Source organism: Oncorhynchus kisutch, unplaced genomic scaffold, assembly GCF_002021735.2.
Source record: "Oncorhynchus kisutch isolate 150728-3 unplaced genomic scaffold, Okis_V2 Okis02a-Okis13b_hom, whole genome shotgun sequence".
NCBI classification, from domain to species: Eukaryota; Metazoa; Chordata; class Actinopteri; order Salmoniformes; family Salmonidae; genus Oncorhynchus; species Oncorhynchus kisutch.
This window is the reverse complement of record NW_022261979.1, coordinates 7741793-7759292: the sequence shown is the minus strand read 5'-3', so window position 1 is coordinate 7759292 and position 17500 is coordinate 7741793. Positions and strand designations below refer to the sequence as shown.

The 17500-nt window shown below is 45.4% G+C and overlaps 1 protein-coding gene across 2 annotated transcripts in view; it reads right to left on the bottom strand.

The window, feature by feature from the left end:
• The window catches only part of LOC109885452 (F-actin-uncapping protein LRRC16A), a 219611-nt gene that overhangs the window by 24660 nt on the left and 177451 nt on the right, over nucleotides 1-17500 (bottom strand). For both annotated transcript variants that reach the window (XM_031811859.1, XM_031811858.1), the window contains 2 exons: nucleotides 12684-12771; nucleotides 11329-11469 (listed from right to left, as the gene is read on the bottom strand). In XM_031811859.1, the coding sequence (XP_031667719.1) occupies nucleotides 11329-11469; nucleotides 12684-12771 (229 nt within the window). The remainder of the gene's footprint in view (nucleotides 1-11328; nucleotides 11470-12683; nucleotides 12772-17500) is intronic.

Genomic DNA, 17500 nt, shown 5'->3' with positions numbered 1-17500 from the left:
GATCATTAGAGAGAGAGAGAGAACTCTATAGGTAGATCATTAGAGAGAGAGAGAGAGAGAGAGAGAACTCTATAGGTAGATCATTAGAGAGAGAACTCTATAGGTAGATCTAGAGAGAGAGAACTCTATAGGTAGATCATTAGAGAGAGAGAGAGAACTCTATAGGTAGATCATTAGAGAGAGAGAGAGAGAACTCTATAGGTAGATCATTAGAGAGAGAGAGAGAGAACTCTATAGGTAGATCATTAGAGAGAGAGAGAGAACTCTATAGGTAGATCATTAGAGAGAGAGAGAGAACTCTATAGGTAGATCATTAGAGAGAGAGAGAGAACTCTATAGGTAGATCATTAGAGAGAGAGAGAGAACTCTATAGGTAGATCATTAGAGAGAGAGAACTCTATAGGTAGATCATTAGAGAGAGAGAGAACTCTATAGGTAGATCATTAGAGAGAGAGAGAGAGAGAGAACTCTATAGGTAGATCATTAGAGAGAGAGAGAGAGAGAACTCTATAGGTAGATCATTAGAGAGAGAGAGAGAACTCTATAGGTAGATCATTAGAGAGAGAGAGAGAGAAATCTATAGGTAGATCATTAGAGAGAGAGAGAGAGAGAGAGAGAGAGAGAGAGAGAGAGAACTCAAGGCTGGAAGGTTAAAGCTTCTTCAGGTAAACCATGAATCACTCCAGGGAGTGATATATCAATCACTCCAGGGAGAAAAACACATCCCATGTGAGTGGCAGGGTTGTATTCATTAGCGTTGACCAAAGCAAAACGTTTCAAAACATTGTGCAACGAAAAATGTAAAAACAAGTGTTTTTAATTGGACAAATTCAGAGAAAATCCTTCCGTTTCAAGATGTTGTCTTTGGTTTTGTGCCGAGTGAATAAGACCCAGGCCTCTCTGTGAGTGTTTGACTGATGTACGCCGCTAGATTCATTTAGACAGGAAACACAGGCGGCCTTGATGAAAGGACTTAATTAATACACTACTTAGGGAGGGAAGGAGGATGGGAGGAGAGATGATAGGAGGGATGTTGGAATGGAGGAGAGATGATAGGAGGGAGGGAGGAGAGAGGATGGGAGGGAGGGAAGGAAGGAGAGAGGATGAGAGGGAGGGATGGAGGAATGGGGAAGAGATGATGGGAGGGAGGGAAGGAAGGAAGGAGAGGATGGGAGGGAGGAGGGAGGAGGAGGGAGGGAGGGAGGGAGGAGGGAGGGAGGGAGGGAGGGAGGGAGGGAGGAGGAGGGAGAGATGATGGGAGTGAGGGAGGGAGGAAGGAGGGAAGGAGGGAGAGAGGGAGGGAGGGAAGGAGAGAGGATAGGAGGGTGGGAAGGAGAGAGGATGGGAGGGAGGGAGGGAGGGAGGATGGGAGAGAGGATGGGAGGGAGGGAAGGAGAGAGTATGGGAGAGAGGGAGAGAGGATGGGAGGGAGGGAAGGAAAGAGTATGGGAGGGAGGGAGGGAGGGAGGGAAGGAGAGAGGATGGGAGGGAGGGAGGGAGGGAAGGAGAGAGGATGGGTGGGAGGGAGGGAGGGAAGGAGAGAGGATGGGAGGGAGGGAGGGACGGAGGAGGGAAGGAGAGAGGATGGGAGAGAGGGAGGGAAGGAGGAGAGAGGATGCGAGGGAGCGAGGGAGCGAGGGAGGGAGGGAGGGAGGGAGGGAGGGAGGGAGGATGGGAGGGAGGGAGGATGCGAGGGTGAGAGGATGCAAGGGAGGGAGGGAGGGAGGGAGGGAGGATGGGAGGGAGGGAAGTTAATTAATCATATGGAGGCTATAGGTACTAGAGAGGTATAGGTTTTCTCCTGTCCAAACCTTGAATGAATGAATCCAACCCCATCTCTGTAATGGCTGTGTAATCCAACCCCATCTCTGTAATGGCTGTGTAATCCAACCCCATCCCTGTAATGGCTGTGTAATCCAGCCCCATCTCTTTAATGGCTGTGTAATCCAACCCCATCTCTGTAATGGCTGTGTAATCCAGCCCAATCTCTGTAATGGCTGTGTAATCCAACCCCATCTCTTTAATGGCTGTGTAATTCAACCCCATCTCTTTAACGGCTGTGCAATCCAACCCCATCTCTGTAATGGCTGTGTAATCCAACCCCATCTCTGTAATGGCTGTGCAATCCAGCCCCATCTCTGTAATGGCTGTGCAATCCAACCCCATCTATTTAATGGCTGTGCAATCCAACTCAATCTCTGTAATGGCTGTGTAATCCAGCCCCATCTCTGTAATGGCTGTGTAATCCAACCCCATCTCTGTATTGGCTGTGTAATCCAGCCCCATCTCTGTGATGGCTGTGTAATCCAGCCCCAGCTCTGTAATGGCTGTGTAATCCAACCCCATCTCTTTAATGGATGTGTAATCCAACCCCATCTCTTTAACGGCTGTGCAATCCAACGCCATCTCTGTAATGGCTGTGTAATCCAACCCCATCTCTGTAATGGCTGTGCAATCCAGCCCCATCTCTGTAATGGCTGTGCAATCCTACCCCTCCTTATCCTACCATCCTACCACAATGAATCAACCTCCCTTTCCTACCATCCTACCACAATGAATCAACCTCCCTATCTTACCATCCTACCATAATGAATCAACCTCCCTATCCCACCATCCTACCACAATGAATCAACCTCCCTATCCCACCATCCTACCACAATGAATCAACCTCCCTATCTTACCATCCTACCATAATGAATCAACCTCCCTATCCCACCATCCTACCACAATGAATCAACCTCCCTATCCTACCATCCTACCACAATGAATCAACCTCCCTATCCTACCATTCTACCACAATGAATCAACCTCCCTATCTTACCATCCTACCATAATGAATCAACCTCCCTATCCCACCATCCTACCACAATGAATCAACCTCCCTATCCTACCATCTACCATAATGCATCAACCTCCCTACAGCATCTTACCATCCTACCATAATGAATCAACTTCCCTATCCCACCATCCTACCATAATGAATCAACCTCCCTATCCTACCATCCTACCACAATGAATCAACCTCCCTACAGTATCTTACCATCCTACCACAATGAATCAACCTCCCTATCCTACCATCCTACCACAATGAATCAACCTCCCTATCCCACCATCCTACCACAATGAATCAACCTCCCTATCCTACCATCCTACCACAATGAATCAACCTCCCTACAGTATCTTACCATCCTACCATAATGAATCAACCTCCCTATCGTACCATTCTACCATAATGAATCAACCTCCCTACAGTATCTTACCATCCTACCATAATGAATCAACCTCCCTACAATATCTTACCATCCTACCATAATGAATCAACCTCCCTATCCTACCATCCTACCACAATGAATCAACCTCCCTATCTTACCATCCTACCATAATGAATCAACCTCCCTATCCCACCATCCTACCACAATGAATCAACCTCCCTATCTTACCATCCTACCATAATGAATCAACCTCCCTATCCCACCATCCTACCACAATGAATCAACCTCCCTATCCTACCATCTACCATAATGCATCAACCTCCCTACAGCATCTTACCATCCTACCATAATGAATCAACTTCCCTATCCCACCATCCTACCATAATGAATCAACCTCCCTATCCTAACATCCTACCACAATGAATCAACCTCCCTACAGTATCTTACCATCCTACCATAATGAATCAACCTCCCTATCCCACCATCCTACCATAATGAATCAACCTCCCTATCCTACCATCCTACCACAATGAATCAACCACCCTACAGGATCTTACCATCTTACCACAATGAATCAACCTCCCTATCCCACCATCCTACCACAATGAATCAACCTCCCTATCTTACCATCCTACCATAATGAATCAACCTCCCTATCCCACCATCCTACCACAATGAATCAACCTCCCTATCCTACCATCTTACCATAATGAATCAACCTCCCTATCCTACCATCCTACCACAATGAATCAACTTCCCTATCCTACCATTCTACCACAATGAATCAACCTCCCTATCTTACCATCCTACCACAATGAATCAACCTCCCTATCCTACCATCTACCATAATGCATCAACCTCCCTACAGCATCTTACCATCCTACCATAATGAATCAACTTCCCTATCCCACCATCCTACCATAATGAATCAACCTCCCTATCCTACCATCCTACCACAATGAATCAACCTCCCTACAGTATCTTACCATCCTACCACAATGAATCAACCTCCCTATCCTACCATCCTACCACAATGAATCAACCTCCCTATCCCACCATCCTACCACAATGAATCAACCTCCCTATCCTACCATCCTACCACAATGAATCAACCTCCCTACAGTATCTTACCATCCTACCATAATGAATCAACCTCCCTATCGTACCATTCTACCATAATGAATCAACCTCCCTACAGTATCTTACCATCCTACCATAATGAATCAACCTCCCTACAATATCTTACCATCCTACCATAATGAATCAACCTCCCTATCCTACCATCCTACCACAATGAATCAACCTCCCTATCTTACCATCCTACCATAATGAATCAACCTCCCTATCCCACCATCCTACCACAATGAATCAACCTCCCTATCTTACCATCCTACCATAATGAATCAACCTCCCTATCCCACCATCCTACCACAATGAATCAACCTCCCTATCCTACCATCTTACCATAATGCATCAACCTCCCTACAGTATCTTACCATCCTACCACAATGAATCAACCTCCCTACAGTATCTTATCATCCTACCATAATGAATCAACCTCCCTATAGTATCTTACCATCCTACCATAATGAATCAACCTCCCTATCCCACCATCCTACCATAATGAATCAACCTCCCTATCCTACCATCCTACCACAATGAATCGACCTCCCTACAGTATCTTACCATCCTACCACAATGAATCAACCTCCCTATCCTACCATCCTACCACAATGAATCAACCTCCCTATCCCACCATCCTACCACAATGAATTAACCTCCCTATTCTACCATCCTACCATAATGCATCAACCTCCCTACAGTATCTTACCATCCTACCACAATGAATCAACCTCCCTATCCCACCATCCTACCACAATGAATCAACCTCCCTATCCTACCATCCTACCACAATGAATCAACCTCCCTACAGTATCTTACCATCCTACCATAATGAATCAACCTCCCTATCCTACCATCCTACCATAATGAATCAACCTCCCTATCCCACCATTCTACCATAATGAATCAACCTCCCTATCCCACCATCCTACCATAATGAATCAACCTCCCTATCCCACCATCCTACCATAATGAATCAACCTCCCTACAGTATCTTACCATCCTACCATAATGAATCAACCTCCCTATCCTACCATCCTACCACAATGAATCAACCTCCCTACAGTATCTTACCATCCTACCATAATGAATCAACCTCCCTATCGTACCATTCTACCATAATGAATCAACCTCCCTACAGTATCTTACCATCCTACCATAATGAATCAACCTCCCTACAATATCTTACCATCCTACCATAATGAATCAACCTCCCTACAATATCTTACCATCCTACCATAATGAATCAACCTCCCTATCCTACCATCCTACCACAATGAATCAACCTCCCTATCTTACCATCCTACCATAATGAATCAACCTCCCTATCCCACCATCCTACCACAATGAATCAACCTCCCTATCTTACCATCCTACCATAATGAATCAACCTCCCTATCCCACCATCCTACCACAATGAATCAACCTCCCTATCCTACCATCTACCATAATGCATCAACCTCCCTACAGCATCTTACTATCCTACCATAATGAATCAACTTCCCTATCCCACCATCCTACCATAATGAATCAACCTCCCTATCCTAACATCCTACCACAATGAATCAACCTCCCTACAGTATCTTACCATCCTACCATAATGAATCAACCTCCCTATCCCACCATCCTACCATAATGAATCAACCTCCCTATCCTACCATCCTACCACAATGAATCAACCACCCTACAGGATCTTACCATCTTACCACAATGAATCAACCTCCCTATCCCACCATCCTACCACAATGAATCAACCTCCCTATCTTACCATCCTACCATAATGAATCAACCTCCCTATCCCACCATCCTACCACAATGAATCAACCTCCCTATCCTACCATCTTACCATAATGAATCAACCTCCCTATCCTACCATCCTACCACAATGAATCAACTTCCCTATCCTACCATTCTACCACAATGAATCAACCTCCCTATCTTACCATCCTACCACAATGAATCAACCTCCCTATCCTACCATCTACCATAATGCATCAACCTCCCTACAGCATCTTACCATCCTACCATAATGAATCAACTTCCCTATCCCACCATCCTACCATAATGAATCAACCTCCCTATCCTACCATCCTACCACAATGAATCAACCTCCCTACAGTATCTTACCATCCTACCACAATGAATCAACCTCCCTATCCTACCATCCTACCACAATGAATCAACCTCCCTATCCCACCATCCTACCACAATGAATCAACCTCCCTATCCTACCATCCTACCACAATGAATCAACCTCCCTACAGTATCTTACCATCCTACCATAATGAATCAACCTCCCTATCGTACCATTCTACCATAATGAATCAACCTCCCTACAGTATCTTACCATCCTACCATAATGAATCAACCTCCCTACAATATCTTACCATCCTACCATAATGAATCAACCTCCCTATCCTACCATCCTACCACAATGAATCAACCTCCCTATCTTACCATCCTACCATAATGAATCAACCTCCCTATCCCACCATCCTACCACAATGAATCAACCTCCCTATCTTACCATCCTACCATAATGAATCAACCTCCCTATCCCACCATCCTACCATAATGAATCAACCTCCCTACAGTATCTTACCATCCTACCATAATGAATCAACCTCCCTATCCTACCATCCTACCATAATGAATCAACCTCCCTATCCCACCATTCTACCATAATGAATCAACCTCCCTATCCCACCATCCTACCATAATGAATCAACCTCCCTATCCCACCATCCTACCATAATGAATCAACCTCCCTACAGTATCTTACCATCCTACCATAATGAATCAACCTCCCTATCCTACCATCCTACCACAATGAATCAACCTCCCTACAGTATCTTACCATCCTACCATAATGAATCAACCTCCCTATCGTACCATTCTACCATAATGAATCAACCTCCCTACAGTATCTTACCATCCTACCATAATGAATCAACCTCCCTACAATATCTTACCATCCTACCATAATGAATCAACCCTCCCTACAATATCTTACCATCCTACCATAATGAATCAACCTCCCTATCCTACCATCCTACCACAATGAATCAACCTCCCTATCTTACCATCCTACCATAATGAATCAACCTCCCTATCCCACCATCCTACCACAATGAATCAACCTCCCTATCTTACCATCCTACCATAATGAATCAACCTCCCTATCCCACCATCCTACCACAATGAATCAACCTCCCTATCCTACCATCTACCATAATGCATCAACCTCCCTACAGCATCTTACCATCCTACCATAATGAATCAACTTCCCTATCCCACCATCCTACCATAATGAATCAACCTCCCTATCCTAACATCCTACCACAATGAATCAACCTCCCTACAGTATCTTACCATCCTACCATAATGAATCAACCTCCCTATCCCACCATCCTACCATAATGAATCAACCTCCCTATCCTACCATCCTACCACAATGAATCAACCACCCTACAGGATCTTACCATCTTACCACAATGAATCAACCTCCCTATCCCACCATCCTACCACAATGAATCAACCTCCCTATCTTACCATCCTACCATAATGAATCAACCTCCCTATCCCACCATCCTACCACAATGAATCAACCTCCCTATCCTACCATCTTACCATAATGAATCAACCTCCCTATCCTACCATCCTACCACAATGAATCAACTTCCCTATCCTACCATTCTACCACAATGAATCAACCTCCCTATCTTACCATCCTACCACAATGAATCAACCTCCCTATCCTACCATCTACCATAATGCATCAACCTCCCTACAGCATCTTACCATCCTACCATAATGAATCAACTTCCCTATCCCACCATCCTACCATAATGAATCAACCTCCCTATCCTACCATCCTACCACAATGAATCAACCTCCCTACAGTATCTTACCATCCTACCACAATGAATCAACCTCCCTATCCTACCATCCTACCACAATGAATCAACCTCCCTATCCCACCATCCTACCACAATGAATCAACCTCCCTATCCTACCATCCTACCACAATGAATCAACCTCCCTACAGTATCTTACCATCCTACCATAATGAATCAACCTCCCTATCGTACCATTCTACCATAATGAATCAACCTCCCTACAGTATCTTACCATCCTACCATAATGAATCAACCTCCCTACAATATCTTACCATCCTACCATAATGAATCAACCTCCCTATCCTACCATCCTACCACAATGAATCAACCTCCCTATCTTACCATCCTACCATAATGAATCAACCTCCCTATCCCACCATCCTACCACAATGAATCAACCTCCCTATCTTACCATCCTACCATAATGAATCAACCTCCCTATCCCACCATCCTACCACAATGAATCAACCTCCCTATCCTACCATCTTACCATAATGCATCAACCTCCCTACAGTATCTTACCATCCTACCACAATGAATCAACCTCCCTACAGTATCTTATCATCCTACCATAATGAATCAACCTCCCTATAGTATCTTACCATCCTACCATAATGAATCAACCTCCCTATCCCACCATCCTACCATAATGAATCAACCTCCCTATCCTACCATCCTACCACAATGAATCGACCTCCCTACAGTATCTTACCATCCTACCACAATGAATCAACCTCCCTATCCTACCATCCTACCACAATGAATCAACCTCCCTATCCCACCATCCTACCACAATGAATTAACCTCCCTATTCTACCATCCTACCATAATGCATCAACCTCCCTACAGTATCTTACCATCCTACCATAATGAATCAACCTCCCTATCCCACCATCCTACCATAATGAATCAACCTCCCTATCCTACCATCCTACCACAATGAATCAACCACCCTACAGGATCTTACCATCTTACCACAATGAATCAACCTCCCTATCCCACCATCCTACCACAATGAATCAACCTCCCTATCTTACCATCCTACCATAATGAATCAACCTCCCTATCCCACCATCCTACCACAATGAATCAACCTCCCTATCCTACCATCTTACCATAATGAATCAACCTCCCTATCCTACCATCCTACCACAATGAATCAACTTCCCTATCCTACCATTCTACCACAATGAATCAACCTCCCTATCTTACCATCCTACCACAATGAATCAACCTCCCTATCCTACCATCTACCATAATGCATCAACCTCCCTACAGCATCTTACCATCCTACCATAATGAATCAACTTCCCTATCCCACCATCCTACCATAATGAATCAACCTCCCTATCCTACCATCCTACCACAATGAATCAACCTCCCTACAGTATCTTACCATCCTACCACAATGAATCAACCTCCCTATCCTACCATCCTACCACAATGAATCAACCTCCCTATCCCACCATCCTACCACAATGAATCAACCTCCCTATCCTACCATCCTACCACAATGAATCAACCTCCCTACAGTATCTTACCATCCTACCATAATGAATCAACCTCCCTATCGTACCATTCTACCATAATGAATCAACCTCCCTACAGTATCTTACCATCCTACCATAATGAATCAACCTCCCTACAATATCTTACCATCCTACCATAATGAATCAACCTCCCTATCCTACCATCCTACCACAATGAATCAACCTCCCTATCTTACCATCCTACCATAATGAATCAACCTCCCTATCCCACCATCCTACCACAATGAATCAACCTCCCTATCTTACCATCCTACCATAATGAATCAACCTCCCTATCCCACCATCCTACCACAATGAATCAACCTCCCTATCCTACCATCTTACCATAATGCATCAACCTCCCTACAGTATCTTACCATCCTACCACAATGAATCAACCTCCCTACAGTATCTTATCATCCTACCATAATGAATCAACCTCCCTATAGTATCTTACCATCCTACCATAATGAATCAACCTCCCTATCCCACCATCCTACCATAATGAATCAACCTCCCTATCCTACCATCCTACCACAATGAATCGACCTCCCTACAGTATCTTACCATCCTACCACAATGAATCAAACTCCCTATCCTACCATCCTACCACAATGAATCAACCTCCCTATCCCACCATCCTACCACAATGAATTAACCTCCCTATTCTACCATCCTACCATAATGCATCAACCTCCCTACAGTATCTTACCATCCTACCACAATGAATCAACCTCCCTATCCCACCATCCTACCACAATGAATCAACCTCCCTATCCTACCATCCTACCACAATGAATCAACCTCCCTACAGTATCTTACCATCCTACCATAATGAATCAACCTCCCTATCCTACCATCCTACCATAATGAATCAACCTCCCTATCCCACCATTCTACCATAATGAATCAACCTCCCTATCCCACCATCCTACCATAATGAATCAACCTCCCTATCCCACCATCCTACCATAATGAATCAACCTCCCTACAGTATCTTACCATCCTACCATAATGAATCAACCTCCCTACAGTATCTTACCATCCTACCATAATGAATCAACCTCCCTATCCCACCATTCTACCATAATGAATCAACCTCCCTATCCCACCATCCTACCATAATGAATCAACCTCCCTATCCCACCATCCTACCATAATGAATCAACCTCCCTACAGTATCTTACCATCCTACCATAATGAATCAACATCCCTACAGTATCTTACCATCCTACCATAATGAATCAACCTCCCTACAGTATCTTACCATCCTACCATAATGAATCAACCTCCCTATCCTACCATCTTACCATGGCCAGTAGGCACAGCATGAGGAACTGCTAATTCATTACAGTTAGAACCAGTTAACCTTAATGGTAGATTAAGGATTTTTGCCTTTCAGGACGATAACTAGACATGAGCCAAGGTTAGCTCATCTCCCTGTAACACTCAGTCTGAGATTAGACATGTCTGAAACCCCAAATGAGTGAGGAACCCACGACAGGAAACAGAATGAACATGATCCTGGCCCTCACACAAAACATATGGTCGTGTAGTGTAGTGTACCATGCATGTCTCCAGGTCCTCCAGCCTTTCTGCCTCATTCAGCTCCGTGGTGGCCCGTTTAGGAGCCCTCTCCTCGGGTACGTCCAGGTCCACAGACTCCCGCTGGACCAGAGGACGCTCCTTCCTCACCAGGTGGTCAGCCTAGGGGGGAGCAAGACATAATGACTATTACACTACTGTTACTATAGCCACTATTACTGTTACTATGGTCACTATAACTGTTACTATGGTCACTATTACTGTTACTATGTTCACTATTACTGTTACTATAGTCACTATAACTGTTACTATGGTCACTATTACTGTTACTATGGTCACTATAACTGTTACTATGGTCACTATTACTGTTACTATGTTCACTATTACTGTTACTATGGTCACTATAACTGTTACTGTGGTCACTATTACTGTTACTATGGTCACTATAACTGTTACTATGTTCACTATCACTGTTACTATGTTCACTATTACTGTTACTATGGTCACTATAACTGTTACTATGGTCACTATTACTGTTACTATGGTCACTATAACTGTTACTATGGTCACTATTACTGTTACTATGTTCACTATTACTGTTACTATGGTCACTATTACTGTTACTATGGTCACTATTACTGTTACTATGTTCACTATTACTGTTACTATGGTCACTATTACTGTTACTATGGTCACTATTACTATGTTCACTATTACTGTTACTATGGTCACTATTACTGTTACTATGTTCACTATTACTGTTACTATGGTCACTATTACTGTTACTATGGTCACTATTACTATGTTCACTATCACTGTTACTATGGTCACTATTACTGTTACTATGTTCACTATTACTGTTACTATGGTCACTATTACTGTTACTATGGTCACTATTACTGTTACTATGGTCACTATTACTGTTACTATGTTCACTATTACTGTTACTATGGTCACTATTACTGTTACTATGGTCACTATTACTATGGTCACTATTACTGTGTATTATTATATATGACCTGTATGATCATATACCTGTACTAGTGAACCAGTGACTGACTCAGTATGAATCATAGAATTCATGTTAGAATTTCACAGAATATTCAAGCTAATGTGTTGTCATGGTTATCATGAGTAGTGATGTGTTGTCATGGTTATCATGAGTAGTGATGTGTTGTCATGGTTACCATGAGTAGTGATGTGTTGTCATGTTATCATGAGTAGTGATGTGTTGTCATGTTATCATGAGTAGTGATGTGTTGTCATGGTTACCATGTGCCTTGATGTGTCGCCATGGTTACCATGAGTGGTGTCATGTTGTCATGGTTACCGTGAGTAGGGATTGCACTGTATCTCCAGGCATGATTAAGACTCACCAGTGTATGCTGAGAGCCAGACAGGGCTTCTAGGATCTCATCTACGATACGGTCTGAGAGGAAGGAAGCCAGGCTCAGCTTTACCTCACTAGGAGAGAAGCAGAGAGGGGAAGAGGAGAAAACAGAGGGATGAAGAGGAGAGAAACATATGGATGAAGAGGAGAGAAACAGATTGATGAAGAGGAGAGAAACAGATTGATGAAGAGGAGAGAAACATATGGATGAAGAGGAGAGAAACAGATTGATGAAGAGGAGAGAAACATATGGATGAAGAGGAGAGAAACAGATTGATGAAGAGGAGAGAAACAGAGGGGAAGAGGAGAGAAACAGAGAGGGGAAGAGGAGAGAAACAGAGGGATGAAGAGGAGAGAAACAGAGGGATGAAGAGGAGAGAAACAGAGGGATGAAGAGGAGAGAAACAGAGGGATAAAGAGGAGAGAAACAGATTGATGAAGAGGAGAGACACAGAGGGTTGAAGAGGAGAGAAACAGAGAGGGGAAGAGGAGAAAAACAGAGGGATGAAGAGCAGAGAAACAGAGGGATTGAAGAGGAGAGAAACAGAGGGATGAAGAGGAGAGAAACAGAGGGTTGAAGAGGAGAGAAACAGAGGGATGAAGAGGAGAGAAACAGAGGGTTGAAGAGGAGAGAAACAGAGGGATGAAGAGGAGAGAAACAGAGGGATGAAGAGGAGAGAAACAGATTGATGAAGAGGAGAGACACAGAGGGTTGAAGAGGAGAGAAACAGAGAGGGGAAGAGGAGAAAAACAGAGGGATGAAGAGGAGAGAAACAGATGGATGAAGAGGAGAGAAACAGGGATGAAGAGGACAGAAACAGGGATGAAGAGGACAGAAACAGGGATGAAGAGGAGAGAAACAGAGGGATGAAGAGGAGAAAAACAGATTGATGAAGAGGAGAGAAACAGAGGGATGAAGTCAGAAAGAGGAGAGAGGATTCATTCATTCCCACTTCACAGGGTCAACACTGAGGCAAGGCTGTGTGGGCCATCAAACCAGCAGGCTGTGTGGGCCATCAGACCAGCAGGCTGTGCGGGCCATCAGACCAGCAGGCTGTGCGGGCCATCAGACCAGCAGGCTGTGCGGGCCATCAGACCAGCAGGCTGTGCGGGCCATCAGACCAGCAGGCTGTGTGGGCCATCAGACCAGCAGGCTGTGTGGGCCATCAGACCAGCAGGCTGTGTGGGCCATCAGACCAGCAGGCTGTGTGGGCCATCAGACCAGCAGGCTGTGTGGGCCATCAGACCAGCAGGCTGTGTGGGCCATCAGACCAGCAGGCTGTGAACAACCCCTGACGTTCTAAATGACAGTGTGAATCTACACTAGAAGGATAGACACCTGCACACTGTCCAACGACAGGACCAATAAGTGTGAATCTACACTAGAAGGATAGACACCTGCACACTGTCCAACGACAGGACCAATAAGTGTGAATCTACACTAGAAGGATAGACACCTGCACACTGTCCAACGACAGGACCAATAAGTGGGAATCTACACTAGAAGGATAGACACCTGCACACTGTCCAACGACAGGACCAATAAGTGGGAATCTACACTAGAAGGATAGACACCTGCACACTGTCCAACGACAGGACCAATAAGTGGGAATCTACACTAGAAGGATAGACACCTGCACACTGTCCAACTACAGGACCAATAAGTGGGAATCTACACCAGAAGGATAGACACCTGCATACTGTCTACAGGACCAATAAGTGGGAATCTACACTAGAAGGATAGACACCTGCACACTGTCCAACTACAGGACCAATAAGTGTGAATCTACACTAGAAGGATAGACACCTGCACACTGTCCAACGACAGGACCAATAAGTGGGAATCTACACTAGAAGGATAGACACCTGCACACTGTCCAACGACAGGACCAATAAGTGTGAATCTACACTAGAAGGATAGACACCTGCACACTGTCCAACGACAGGACCAATAAGTGTGAATCTACACTAGAAGGATAGACACATGCACACTGTCCAACTACAGGACCAATAAGTGGGAATCTACACCAGAAGGATAGACACCTGCATACTGTCTACAGGACCAATAAGTGGGAATCTACACTAGAAGGATAGACACCTGCACACTGTCCAACGACAGGACCAGTAAGTGTGAATCTACACTAGAAGGATAGACACCTGCACACTGTCCAACTACAGGACCAATAAGTGGGAATCTACACTAGAAGGATAGACACCTGCACACTGTCCAACGACAGGACCAATAAGTGTGAATCTACACTAGAAGGATAGACACCTGCACACTGTCCAACGACAGGACCAATAAGTGTGAATCTACACTAGAAGGATAGACACCTGCACACTGTCCAACTACAGGACCAATAAGTGGGAATCTACACCAGAAGGATAGACACCTGCATACTGTCTACAGGACCAATAAGTGGGAATCTACACTAGAAGGATAGACACCTGCACACTGTCCAACGACAGGACCAGTAAGTGTGAATCTACACTAGAAGGATAGACACCTGCACACTGTCCAACGACAGGACCAATAAGTGGGAATCTACACTAAAAGGATAGACACCTGCACACTGTCCAACTACAGGACCAATAAGTGTGAATCTACACTAGAAGGATAGACACCTGCACACTGTCCAACGACAGGACCAATAAGTGTGAATCTACACTAGAAGGATAGACACCTGCACACTGTCCAACAACAGGACCAATAAGTGGGAATCTACACTAGAAGGATAGACATCTGCACACTGTCCAACTACAGGACCAATAAGTGGGAATCTAACAATCAGGGCCACTGCTATGACCTTAACACAGACAGGCACAGAGGACACAGACAGTGACAGAGGACACAGACAGGCACAGAGGACACAGAAAGTGACAGAGGACACAGACAGGCACAGAGGACACAGACAGTGACAGAGGACACAGACAGTGACAGAGGACACAGACAGTGACAGAGGACACAGACAGGGACAGAGGACACAGACAGTGACAGAGGACACAGACAGTGACAGAGGACACAGACAGTGACACAGACAGTGACAGAAGACACAGACAGTGACAGAGGACACAGACAGTGACAGAGGACACAGACAGTGACACAGACAGTGACAGAGGACACAGACAGTGACAGAGGACACAGACAGTGACACAGACAGTGACAGAGGACACAGACAGTGACAGAGGACACAGACAGGGACAGAGGACACAGACAGGGACAGAGGACACAGACAGTGACAGAGGACACAGACAGGGACAGAGGACACAGACAGTGACAGAGGACACAGACAGTGACAGAGGACACAGACAGGGACAGAGGACACAGACAGTGACAGAGGACACAGACAGTGACACAAACAGTGACAGAGGACACAGACAGTGACAGAGGACACAGACAGTGACACAGACAGTGACAGAGGACACAGACAGGCACAGAGGACACAGAAAGTGACAGAGGACACAGACAGGCACAGAGGACACAGACAGTGACAGAGGACACAGACAGGGACAGAGGACACAGACAGTGACAGAGGACACAGACAGTGACAGAGGACACAGACAGTGACAGAGGACACAGACAGGGACAGAGGACACAGACAGTGACAGAGGACACATACAGTGACAGAGGACACAGACAGGGACAGAGGACACAGACAGTGACAGAGGACACAGACAGTGACAGAGGACACAGACAGGGACAGAGGACACAGACAGTGACAGAGGACACAGACAGGGACAGAGGACACAGACAGTGACAGAGGACACAGACAGTGACAGAGGACACAGACAGTGACAGAGGACACAGACAGTGACAGAGGACACAGACAGTGACAGAGGACACAGACAGTGACAGAGGACACAGACAGTGACACAGACAGGGACAGAGGACACAGACAGGGACAGAGGACACAGACAGTGACAGAGGACACAGACAGTGACACAGACAGGGACAGAGGACACAGACAGTGACAGAGGACACAGACAGTGACAGAGGACACAGACAGTGACACAGACAGGGACAGAGGACACAAACAGTGACAGAGGACACAGACAGGGACAGAGGACACAGACAGTGACAGAGGACACAGACAGGGACAGAGGACACAGACAGTGACACAGACAGTGACAGAGGACACAGACAGTGACAGAGGACACAGACAGGGACAGAGGACACAGACAGGGACAGAGGACACAGACAGTGACAGAGGACACAGACAGGGACAGAAGACACAGACAGTGACAGAGGACACAGACAGGGACAGAGGACACAGACAGGGACAGAGGACACAGACAGTGACAGAGGACACAGACAGTGACACAGACAGGGACAGAGGACACAGACAGTGACAGAGGACACAGACAGTGACAGAGGACACAGACAGTGACACAGACAGTGACAGAGGACACAGACAGTGACAGAGGACACAGACAGGGACAGAGGACACAGACAGGGACAGAGGACACAGACAGTGACAGAGGACACAGACAGGGACAGAGGACACAGACAGGGACAGAGGACACAGACAGGGACAGAGGACACAGACAGGGACAGAGGACACAGACAGGGACAGAGGACACAGACAGGGACAGAGGACACAGACAGACACGGCACCTCTGTAGATAACACAATATAAAAACAGTACACCAGGATTCTGCTTCTCAATGTACTCAGGCTTGTCAGCCAGAGGTCATAGTTCATTCAGCCAAGAGAACAAGGACATGGAGGTGAGTGATTTCAGGTCAACAGCAAAAATAATGGTCAGTTTTTTATCAATGTTGGAAAGACTGGACATCATTAGT